The sequence below is a fragment of the Megascapheus bottae genome, chromosome 2, assembly GCF_031878675.1.
Source record: "Megascapheus bottae isolate mThoBot1 chromosome 2, mThoBot2.hap1, whole genome shotgun sequence".
Lineage (NCBI taxonomy): Eukaryota > Metazoa > Chordata > Mammalia > Rodentia > Geomyidae > Megascapheus > Megascapheus bottae.
Genome location: NC_143510.1, coordinates 11,920,715 through 11,934,114, shown reverse-complemented (window position 1 = coordinate 11,934,114; position 13,400 = coordinate 11,920,715). Strand labels below are relative to the sequence as shown.

Genomic DNA, 13,400 nt, shown 5'->3' with positions numbered 1-13,400 from the left:
TTGACCTCATTTCACATAGTTATGAAGTGTGTATGTGAATAGAAGCTATTTTGCAGTGTTATGGTTAGAATTAAATGACTAACTTTTAACATAGTTGGGATCAATATTTCAAATATATCAATTTCTGTACAGCTACTTAACACAATTATTTTATAAGCAGATTTTGTATCACTGTATACAATTCAAGTATGTACAAGTTAGATGATTCATTAAAGTTGTAAATCCTATCACAAAATAAAATTCTGGAGTACTTTTAATGTAATCATTTTTATTATCAATTATAACTTGATGTTATCAAAGTACATCACAACATTCTGAGTAAAGTATATTATATTCATAATTGAAAATATCCTGGTGAAACCTATTTGTACAATTAATATATGCTAATAAAGTAGAAAATATAAGGACACAAAATAAGACTTTATTAGACTACACAGTTCTGAGTTATCTTATGAAATTACTACAAGCATTACACATTTGATTGGTTGTTAGAAGCAGGTCATTTGCATCAGTTTCACAATTCATTGTTTTGGTCTTTAGAATCCTTTAGTACTGATAATTTTCCTTTCAAATATTTGTTTACCTCCTTCTCTCCCTTACCCATGTAAGCACTTGACTAGACATTCCAGTATCTTCCTTAATCCTCCTCATGAGGGTAAGAATCCCATCTCCCCTAGTGGAAAGCTTCTGTTTAGGTAAACTCATGCTTTACTTTTTCTATATTCTTGAATAACAAGTTTTTAAATTCTTTAGAAACTTGATTTAATAGTTAAATACAAAAATGGACATCACTGAAAAGGAACGATTTAATGCTTAAACATCCAAGTTAAATTACACACTGAAACAGGTGCCAGTGGTTTACCCTTGTAATCCTAGCTATTTAGGATTATAAAACCTGAAGATTTCATTTTGAAGCCAAACATGCAGAAAAGTCTCAGGACTCAACCTCTAATTAGCCATCAAAATGATAGATATGATACACAAATGGTATAATATCAGCCATGAGCAGGTAAACAGAGAGAACACCCAATTCTCCAAATCCCTGAGTCTCAACCCTAGTGTCAGAAGACAGATGGATAGACACACACACACACACACACACACACACACACACACACACACACGGAGCTTATATACAGTTTAATTTAACTTGATTTGTTTAAGATCACTAATGCATTATTCACTGAAAAATAAAAAATACAGCTAGTCTCTGCTGCCTCACTCCTGTAATCCTAGCTATTTAAAAGGCAGAAATCTGAGTATCATGGTTCAAAACCAGCCCAGCAGGATTCTATGAGACCTTGATCTCTAACTATTAAAATGCTAGAAGTGGAGCTATAGCTTAAGTAGTGGAGTTTCATATTTGAGCAAAAATTCTAAGAAAGAGCACCCAAGTGCCAAGTTCAAGCCCAATTACTGGCACAAACAATTAAATATTTATTAATTAAAATTACTTGTGTGCAAGATATTTTTTAATATTGGCTATAATTTGGTGGTATCAAAATACATCACTATGTTCTGTGTAAAGTGCATTATATGCTGGTTATACAGTGCTGAAGTCAAATTGTTTCCTCAGTTACCTCAAGAAGACTGTGTAGGATTTTTCTTGGTAGCAAGTGACTCACAGGGTAAGAAAACAACCCAGCAATAACAGCTAAAACACCAAAGAGGAATTTGCACATTGCTTAGCTTTTTCTTCTAAGAATCTATTATATGTCTGAAAGATCCCACTTATCATTACATTTTTTCAAAAATAACACTCATGAAAGATCTTATGTATTTAGACAAATTGAAGTTTGGATGGTAGATATAGAAAAAGTTAAAAGAATGAGAAGAGACTAGAACACATGAAAGTGACTATTGCTTCATTCATAATTAGCAGGTGTTTATGGAAGAGATTAATTTCCTTCATTATTATGAGAAAGGATTAAAGGATGTGCTTTTGATCTTCAAATAAATTGCCTGAGTGTCATCATTGAGTCTTCTTTTATGTAAGATAACAATTTGCTTTTACTGTCAGTTAAAATATTGTCAAACATTTTGTGATTCTTGATTTCCAATAAATTTGTCTTATCAAGGTGGTCTTGCCTTTAATATTAATTTTATCTACATTTGGATCCCAGTTAACAATTTCCAATTTACATGTTTGCTTTTCCTCCAGCCACGCCACAGAACTTGTTGGTCCTGAGCAGTCTTTCATGTTTCTGCTTTTGTCTTCCTATTTCTCTTTTTCTTCCTACCTGAGAATACTTTTCCCTAAGTCTATTTTCTACTTACAAAAATTAAAATGAAAAATAGTTTTTATTTGAGGGAAAACTTGGTCTATCGTTATGGTATGTTTCATTTATCATGTTTATGTTACTATATGTATTACTGATTTATACTTGAATTCTGATTTCATATTTTGTTTGCTTTAATTTGAATAACTTTTCCTAAATATGAAGGAATTAAAATTTCATTATATTTCTCACACTCTTCCAACTTTCCACAAGTCATAGGTATGAAATAGTTTAAAACTAGTATACATACACACCTATGTACTTATAGATATGAAAATCATTTAATTAAACTGAGTCAGTTGAATGTTTACTGTATTTCTTTAGTTTTTATATTAACTAGGTATGCTGTAATGCCAATAGTAGTGACGATATTCTTCTGGTTTTATTTTACTTAGGTCACTTGGTTGGAAACATGGCTCACATGAATGAATCAAACGTGTCTGAGTTTGTGCTTCTTGGACTCTCCAGCTCTTGGGGACTTCAGGTGTTACTATTTGCCATCTTCTCTATAATCTATGTGACATCAGTCTTAGGCAATGTAATGATCATTGTCGTCATTTACTCTGACTCCCATTTGAACTCACCTATGTATTTCCTGCTCAGTAACCTTTCTTTCATTGATATCTGCCAATCTAATTTTGCTACTCCTAAGATGCTTATGGACTTTTTTGCTGAACACAAGACCATCTCATTTGAGGGTTGCATGACCCAAATATTTCTACTTCATAGTTTTGTTGGGAGTGAGATGATGTTGCTTGTAGCAATGGGATATGACAGATTTATAGCAATTTGTAAGCCTCTACATTACAGTACAATTATGAACCAAAGGCTATGTGTGATATTTGTGTCTGTTTCATGGGCTGTGGGTATTCTTCATTCCGTAAGTCACTTGATTTTTACAGTGGATCTTCCATTCTGTGGTCCCAATGAGGTAGATAGCTTCTTCTGTGACCTTCCCCTGGTGATAAAGCTGGCTTGCATGGACACATACAGAATGGAAATTATGACTCTGACTAATAGTGGACTGATATCTCTGAGCTGTTTTCTGGCTTTAATTATTTCATATGCCATTATTTTGATGACTGTCTGGAACAGATCCTCCAGTGTGTCATCTAAAGCCCTTTCTACACTAACTGCTCATATTACAGTAGTGATTCTCTTCTTTGGGCCTTGCATTTATTTCTATATATGGCCTTTTAGTAGACTTTCTGTGGATAAGTTCATTTCTGTCTTCTACACTATTTGTACACCTTTACTGAATCCCATCATCTACTCCATGAGGAACAAAGATGTCAAATCAGCCATGAGGAATTTGAGAAGCAGTCATGTCAACTCTTGGAAAAAGTAAGGATCTCCATGATAGAGTGTAGTGCTGAAACAGAGCCGACTGAGAATCAGAGCACCACACTAATTATCTTTGCCAGTAATATGAGCCATTGAGATATAGAAATTACTTCTTGTCCTAAGTGGAAGACATTGCATACACCAGGTCTTTTTTCTGTTTATATAAATTTTTGGTGGAACTTTATTGCTTATCAATACAGATTATCTTAAAATATGTAGAAACAAAGAATATTGGGTTTCTAATGTTCACAAATTTTTATTCATGAAATAAGCTCATTATTCTCTTCCACTGAACAAATTTGTTGCCTTGCATATAAAATATAACCACAAATTTTTGATATCTTCATTTTGTCCATATACATATACATATATTTGTATAGTAGGAACATATCTCAATTTAAATATCTTTAATTTAAAATGTGGATTTCTCATCATACATTAGTTAGCTTATCTATTTTAATTTAATTTTTATTTATGTAATTTAGTATTACATATTTGGTTGTTTGTAAGGTTTTTTACTATTTCTTTGGAAAGTTTGGTTGCTAATTTCTTTTAGATTATTTAATACATAGTATTACTTACTGTAAAACTTACTGTAAGTATTTGCTAGCATCAATGGCATATGTGTTTGTTTCCCAATGTACATATAGTTTAGGCTAGTAATTCAACTGTATCGAATTCGGCATCATTCAGAGAAAATGCAAATGTTTGCGATGTCGCCCACACATATTCAAAATTTACATATTATTTTTATTTGAGGACCAGATCTATTATTTTCTGTTTCTTTAGAACAGAAGAAAGTGAGATTAAGGTTCATTTAGTGATAAAGATGAAAGGAATCTATTGACTATCATTTCATTTTCCAGTCAAACATTTTTGAATAAGAGTCCTTACAAAAGCTTTCATATAAATGTAAATGCTTGCATTCTAACAATGAGAAACAGAACTGCTTAATGGAAATTTGTAAACCTGTAATTGTCATCACTCCAGATTCAGTATTTTAACCTTTTTACATTCTAAAAGTAAGTTGGGACTATGTACTATTACCTCCAAATGGTAAGTCTTACTGCAAGGAGAATTTTAGATATAGATACAATCTTGAAATAATTTGGAGGTTTTGTAACTTCAGAACTTTGTTCAGCTTCATTGGTACAATGCCAAACATAGTGATCACTCTTAAAAAGATGATTTTTCTCTAACGTATTTTTATACAGTTCTGAAAATACTTTGAATATTTAATAAACATGAAATTGGCCGTAATATAGTTGGTGCACATTTTTTTCTTTTATGTTTCTGTAGAAAATAGAGATTGATTGTAAACCTGAAAATTCAGGGTCTTTCACTCCTCAGATCTTTACTAAATAAATATGTCTTATTCATGAACAGTTATGACCAGGTATAGTCAAAACCAAAAACCTCTATGAATGTCTTACTTGGCTCAGCAGATATAGATAAACTCATAATGTCACAATCAATTGTGTTTTAATCAATGTGTTATAATCTGAGTATTATCCTGATTTGGGCCTTCCCGAAAGATAATTATGCCCCTAAAACAAGATAAAAAGATATGGTAATCCTCTCAAGCTGAAAAAGAAAAGTGAGTGCCTCAATTAATGATAAAATGAAAATTATAGGTTTGTTGAAAGGTGGCATGCATTTAGTACAGTTTGAGTGGCATTGGGTATATAATACATATAAGTATTATACATAGTACATGTAATGTATTTGATAGTGTAAAATTATTGAATTATATTATGCACAGTATAATATATACTATATTATGTTATTATTCTATATTATTTTATGTCCATAAAATATTCTAACACTCATTAACATTTAACATTATTTATTATATATGTTATAATATCATTTTTATGTTATGCATAATATATACTAAATATATTACATATGCTATGTGTTTGTACATATAAATACTCTATGCTACATATAGTATATAAAATATACTATACAATTATAATACAGTATCTGCTGTATTGTAACAAAGTATATTACATATGCAGCATATTATATTTTCAGCACATTATATATGCTAAATATAGCATCATATTTTAGTATATTACCACACAATAATAACTGAATTCAAATCCATTTCTGACAAATTTCTTATTTATGACTGGAAGTTCTAATTTATAAACATCAATAAGATGGTAAAATTTGGTAAAGAATTTTTAATAATAATATACTTTTGTGTGGGTAAAGGTCTGAAATTTCACAATTTTTTCTACAGTATCTACAGCTGTTCAGATTGATATGGAAGTTTACTGAGAAATAAGTCATGGGAAGAATGTTTTATTTATTTGGCTTTTTATTTTATTTTTAATTATATTTTTTAAAATGGAGTTACAGTTACATTCATGAAGTAATGAATACATTTCTTCTTGTACATTTTTCCACTTCCCATGATTTTCTCCCACTTACCCCCCAAGTTGCAAAGTTCATTTCCAGCAAATTGTTCTGTGAACATCGCTGTTACATAGATTCACCCTTTGTATATTGTCATAAAGAATGATGTTTTAAACCTTATTAAAGAAAATGGAAAACTGGTGCTGGTGGCTCACATTTGTAATCCTAGCTACTCTGGAAGCTGAGATCTGAGGATCACAATTCTAAGACAGCCCAGGCACAAAAGTCCAGTGAGATTCTTATCTCCAATTAACCACAAGGAAAGCAGAAGTGGCATCGTGGCTCAGTGGCAGGGCACTAGCTTTGAGATGATGAGCTCAGGGACAGACAATGCCCAGACCAAGAGTTCAAGACTCCTCACTCAAGAAAAGAAAGAAAGAAGGAAAGAAAGAATGGAAGGAAGAAAGGAAGGCAGGAAGGAAGAAAGGAAAATGGATTGATAGGAAATTAATTGATAGGCTTTGATGTGTCTAAGATTTAACAGCATGCATTTAAGTATCAATTTGATTACAGAAAATAAGAAAAATCATGAATTTTTTATTTACAAGTTAATTTAGCATCTCCTTTTATTTATTTCTATTTATTTTTAAATCAAATTTTTATTGTAATTAATAGAGGGTTACATAGTATTCACCAGATACAAAGTGCATTACTTCACATTGATACCTCTTCTCATGTTTTTGTCCCCATTTCCCCCCTTCCTTTCCCCTCATCTTGTTTTCCCCCTTCCCTATCCTATTTCAAATAAACAAATAAACATATATGCAATATACCAGATAACAAGGTAAGATACTGTAACTATATGAGATAACCAAGGAAAAACAAAAGAGATGAAAAATAACATAGTACATTAAGAACACCAGTCACACCTTATATGGCTCTTGTTTCTACATTTGGAGGTCCTTTCAGTTAGCCTCATCCTATATGGCCTTATGTATCTAGGTTTTGCCCTATTGTAAACCTCATAGCTAGCAAACTAAATAGATAGCTCACGGAGTGGGAGATCTTCAGTAACCATACAACAGACAAAAGCCTCATTTCTAAAATATATCAACAGCTCAAAAAGTTGAATCACTTCAAAGCTAATCTCCAAAGAAACAACCATCCCATTAAAAGATGGGCCAAAGACTGAAAGAGAGTCTTCTCTGAAGAAGAAACAAAAATGGCCTATAGACACATGAAGAAATGCTCAACATCTCTGGCCGTAAAAGAAATGCAAATCAAAACAACTCTGAGATTCCATCTCAATCCAATTTAAATGGCCATAATCAAGAAATCTAATAGCAACAGATGCTGGAGGGGATGTGGCCAGGAAGGATCACTACTACACTGTTGGTAGATGTGCAAACTCATTCAGTTACAATGGAAAGCGGTATGGTGGTTCCTCAAAAGACTAAACATAGAACTCCCCTATGACCCAGCAATTCCACTACTTGGCATTTACCCAGTTGTCCAGAAACAAGGACATACTAAATCCACTAGCATAACAATGTTCAGTGCAGCACTATTTACCATAGCAAGGGTATGGAACCAACTTAAATGCCCCTCAATAGATGATTGGAACAACAAGATGTGGTATTTATACACAATGGAATTCTATGCTGCTGTCAGAAAGAACAACATCGCCCTATTTGTAAGGACATGGAAAGACTTAGAAATAATCATATTAAGTGAAGTAACCCAGACTCAAAGGAACATAGGCTCAATGGTTTCCCTCATTTGTCGTAATTAGTATAAACCTTGGACTCTCCTAGCATCTCCTTTTATTCATAGGAGAATGACATAATTCCCTCTACTACCAGAGATCATTTAGGCAGTGAAATTTTTAGGGAGCCTACATGTATGTAAGTCTGAACAAGTGACCAAAACTGGAACTATGAAATAGAGGAGAGAGTACTAAAATAGGGAAACAAGTTAATGTTTAGTAGGTTTTATGAAAAGAGCAAATATTTCTGTGAGATGATAAACAATATCAACCTAGATTATCTAAGGAAATACACCAATTGAAATCTCCCCTGAAAATACCATATATTTTATTAATACTTCAGTGAGCATTTTCTTCATAGTGTACTTTTCTGCTAGTAAATTGAGTTTAGCTTCAACATAATGAGGAAAAAGAAACATGCATCTTTGTCTCTCTGTGCTTGACATATTCTACTTAACATATTTTTCAGTCCATTTCTTTGCAAATGAGACAATGTGATTCCTCCTAATAAATAAGTAAAATTCCATGTGTGTATATACTACATTTTTTTCTGTTTTCATTTTGCCAGTCGTAGGGCTTGAACTCAGGGTCTGGACACTGTCCTTGAGTTATCTCAAGGCTAGTGCTATACCACTTGAGCAGCAGCACCACTTGCTTTTTCTGTATATGTAGTACTGTGGAACCAAACCCACTGCTTCGTGCATGCTAGGCAAGCACTTTACAGTAGACCCACATTTCCAGCCTACACTACATTTTCTTGGTCCATTCCTCTATTGAAGAACATCTGGGCTATTGACTATAGCTTACTTATGGTGAATAGTGAAGCAATAAATATGATGATGTAGATAGCTTTACTTTATCCTGATTTGTAATCTTTTTGTTTTCTTTTGCCAGTCCTGGGATTTGAACTCAGGGCCTAGGCACTGTTCTTGAGGCTTGAGCTTTCTAAAAGATAGTGCTCTAACACTTGAGCCACAACATCACTTCTGGCCTTTTCTTTGTATATAATACCAAGGAATCAAATCCAGGGCTTCATACATGCTAGGCAAGCACTCTAGTACTAGGTCACTCTCCTGGCCCTGATTTGTAATTTAAAAAAATGCACAGAGTGGTATTGCTGAATCATGGGGTAGTTCTATGCTGAATATTAAAAAAAAACAATTTTAGGATAGTAACTGTCAGCAACTCCACTTATTTTTCCAAACATTCATGGTTAAATATAATTTGTTTTTGCTGCGTTGGTACATTTTACCAGCATAAAATTAAAAACAGATTAGCCTACAAATGATTGTAATTGATAATTAGTATTTGTTCTCCTAGCCATATATATATATGTATATATATATATACATTAAAAATTTAGCTCTCAAATGACAACCTTAATTCATCACTTCTAGTTTTGTAGGTCACATATCATAAGCAGAAAATTTTAATAAAGCACATACAAATGACAAACAAGGAAAAAACATTCAATTTGACAATATAGATACTAATTAAAATAAGGGAGGAGCATTATCTACTGGTCTGATGAAGAAAAAGTAGTATTAAATAAGAGTGAAAATTTACAACAAAAGTTTCTATTATCTAAAGCGTGCTGAATACTTTTAGTAAGAAGTGTGTTATATTCATCAGAATATGACTTCCATGAAATAATTATTTTTAGAAACTAATTTTGAATGATTTATTTCCAAGTTTTATAATTAAATGTTTATTTGTTTTGAAAATCCGCAGTTCTATCAAATAAAGTTTCAGGAAAACTTGCTAAAAGCAAAGGAAAAAATGTATGATTTTCTCAAAGCAGTAGGGTCATCCCTCTTTCTACAGAATATTCCCTTGTTCACTTAATTTTCCTCAGTAAATTTTATTTCAAAGTTAAAACATCATTTTTATAAAGGAAAACTTATGAATTCAATTTAACCTAAAATCAAGCCATCCGCTGGTGGCTGGTTGCTCACAGTCCTAACTCTAGCTATTCAGGAGGCTGAGATTTGAGGATTTAAATTAGAAATCAGTGCGGTCAGGAAAGACAATGATATTTTTATCATTATTTAACACCAGGAAACCACAAGTGAAGATGTGGTTCAAAGTAATAGAGCAGTAGCCAAGAGCAAAAGTGCTCAGAGACATTGCTGAAGCCTTGAGTTCAAGCTCCAGAACTGAGAAAATAAGCAAATACATGCATAAATAAATTTTTATATGAACCAGGTGAAGATCAATATATCATTGTCACCTTCAGTTTACTTAGAAAAGCTAGTTTTGGTTAACATTTTACAGTTGTCTAAAATTAAACCAAATTAAAACCATCTACAGTAAAATTAACGAAATTAAAATTCTGTATTAACTAAATACAATAAAAATCATTATTTCATTTACAATAAAAGTTGTTTAATAAGTCAATAATTCCTATTGGAAAAAAATAATACATAAAGCATAGAAAAAGTATGAGTCATTCTGTTTTGGCAGTGCTTTGATTTATGACCTCAGTACTAACAGAAAAGAATGCAATTGTTTGAAGCCATTTGCACAACTTTGACTCGACTGCAAAAGGTCAGAAGACATTCATAATTTCAGACTTGTCAAAGCAATAAAACACAGAAGGAATCAGTGATGGATCACAGAATAATTTATAGGTACATGGAGCTACAGCCAAAGAAAATTGTCTTCTGGCAAGAGATCCAGAAGACAGATATTAAAATAATGAGTGCTTCTTTGGAGAAAAATAAGTCACCACAAATAATATAAGTAATAAAAAATTTTAAAGTGCAAAACATGTATGACTATAAACTTCAGTGTTTGGGAGAATGACTTGGCCATGTCCCACACTGATATAAAATGCCAGGCCTGAAGCTAAAGAATTTATTGTTTCAAGGCTGAAAGCATGGCTCAAGTGGCAGAGTGCCAGCCTAGCAAGTGCAAGGCCCTGTTATTGGCATATTTAATATATACAATGTAAAGGCTTAATTGTGGCTTTCCTATATTTTTATATCACACCCCAACCACTTTTATAACATTCCTTTCTTTAAATTTTATCTTACTGTTACTGTAGAGGTGATCTATAGAGGGGTTACAGTTACATGAATCAGATGAGTATGATTTTTTGAGCTATGTCTCACCTCCCTTCACTCTGTCCCAGTTTTTCTCTCCCATCCCCTCTCACAGGCCATGAAGTTCATTTCCAATGTAGTGTGAGTACTATTGTATTTGTTCGCCCTTTGTTCCACCTTTTCTGTGCCTCCCTTATCCTACTAAATACAAACAAGACAAAAGGAAAACAAAATAGCAACAGCAGCAACTAAAAAATCTCTTGTTTCTTTTTTGGAGTTTATTTCATAAAACGCTATTTTATATGATCATATGCACATAGCTATTGAGCCTTTGTCCTGCACTCCTATGTATACCCTTCTTTGGCCTCATTGTATAAATGTCTAAAGTCCATAAACTTTATCATGTCCATGTGTGGTGTGTGTGTGTGTGTGTGTGTGTGTGTGTGTGTGTGTGTGTGTGTGTATCGAACATGGGACTTGTGCATGCTAGGCAAGCACTCTACCAGTAGGGCAAACTCCTGCCCCCCCAATTGACATTTTTGAATTGTGTTCTAGTGGTAATTTCAATTGCATCATCAAATATTTAGTTGGCATCCTCAAAGAAGGTGCTGAAGGAAAAATATTCCAAATTTTATAAACAGTAAACACTTAGAGAATAAAAAATATAAAATACAAGACTGGAGCTAAAGAATCATGAAAAACATTTCTTTTTTAGTTTTGAGTTATTTTTTAATTTTATTTTATTGCTGGGGTGATAGAGAGGTTACATTTACACTTGTCAGGTAGTGAGTGCATTATTTCTTGAACACTTATACCCCAATATTTTTTCTTCCAATTAACCTTCTCCACTCCCTCCCAATCATTTTGTTTTTCTCCTTCCCTTCCCTATTTCATATAAACAAATAATATATATACAATATAGCAGGTACCAAAGTCAGACACGGTAACAATATGAGATAAGCCATAAGGGGAAAAGAAAAAAAGAAATAACTTCACATAGTATGTTAAGAACAACAACCACACAGATAAACCTCTTGTTTCCATATTCTGGAGTTCATTTTGCTTGGCCTCATCAGATATGGCCATCAGTGATAAATGCCAGACATGATGTCATAATTTATACCTGGAATACCACTGCTGTCCCTGAGCTTTTGTGCTGAAGGCTAGCTAACATTCTACTACTTGAGCCACAGATCCATTCAATCTTTTAATGGTGATTTACTGGTGTCTCCACACTATCTTGCCTGGGTTTGCTTTGAACCATAGTCCATGATTACAAGCATGAACTACCCAGTTTTTTTTTAAAGGTATTTTTTTAAATTACAAAAATATAGCCAGGCGCAGTGGCTCACGCCTGTAATCCTAGCTCCTCAAGGGGCTGAGATCTGAGGACCAAGGTTCAAAGCCAGCCCAGGCACAAAAGGACCTGAGACTCTTATCTCCAATTAACCTCTAGAAAACGGTAAGTGGGACTTGGCTCAAGGGTACGGTGGTAGCCTTCAGCTGAAGGGCTCAGGGACATTACCCAGCCCCAGGGGTATGTAGGGTGCTGCCCTCAGCTGAAGAGCTCAGGGACAGCACCCAGGCCCAGTTCAAGCCCCAAGACCCACAAAGAAAAATAATAATTCTCATCTTAGAAAGCTATATGTATCCAAATTCTTCTAAAACAAAAGTAAATATAATATTTATTATAACTGACCTACCATGTGAGGAATGTTAGAGAAATTCCTTAAGAAAAAAAGCATCCCAGGTATAAATATGGACTTAAATTAGAGTACTAAGGGCATTAGAATGTCAGATATGTAAGTAAAACATTTTTCCTATACATATTTTAAATCCTTCTAAATGATAAATGTTCAAAAGAAAAATATTACAATACTCCTGTTTAAATGGAAAAAATGCAATCTGGCATTTAAGAATGGAAAACAGCAATAATAACCAATAGTGGCAGAGAATATTAATACTGTGATGAAGCTTCCACATATACCCTTATTAAAAAAAGGCAAAATCAAGGAAAAATGCTGTGGGATGCTTTAATATATTTTGGAACCTTAGAAATAGATATTTAGTCTAAAATTACTCAATAGGAGATCTAAGTGAAAATAAATGTCAAACATCAGATTGTGTGTGTGTGTGTGTGTGTGTGTGTGTGTGTGTGTGTGCAGTGTGCACATCAAGTGCACCAGTTCTGGAGTGTGTACTTGGGATTTCAAGCTTTATCTTGTTTGTTCAGGTGCAGGGCACTGCCATTTGTTTCAACTGAATTTTTAAGGTAGTAAAATAGGAGAGAGATAAATGAAAGGTTCTCAGAAGCATTGGTCAAAAGATATTTAGGAATATTGAAGTCACAATATTCCAGAGAAGAGGTAAAAAATAAAACTCATTAAGTTCTAGTTATAAATTCACAAGGTTCTATCCTTCTGAAGGGGACTGAGCTTAAGTAGAAAAGACATTGAACAACAAACATAGACAATCCAAACTGGGCCAAATAACAAATCCTCTAAGAACTCGTTTGCCTAATGTACACATTTAATATATTAACCTATAGTATTTGGTTTCTACTCTCTATGGTAGCACCACAATTATATGAGGGCATAGGAAGAA

The 13,400-nt window shown here is 33.2% G+C and overlaps 1 protein-coding gene across 1 annotated transcript; it reads left to right on the top strand.

Moving 5' to 3' along the window:
* Positions 1-2,691: 2,691 nt before the first annotated feature.
* On the top strand, positions 2,692-3,627 carry Or4k1 (olfactory receptor family 4 subfamily K member 1). Its single transcript, XM_090352770.1, has one exon. The coding sequence runs from the start codon at positions 2,692-2,694 to the stop codon at positions 3,625-3,627; it is 936 nt and encodes a 311-aa protein (XP_090208896.1).
* Positions 3,628-13,400: the final 9,773 nt, after the last annotated feature.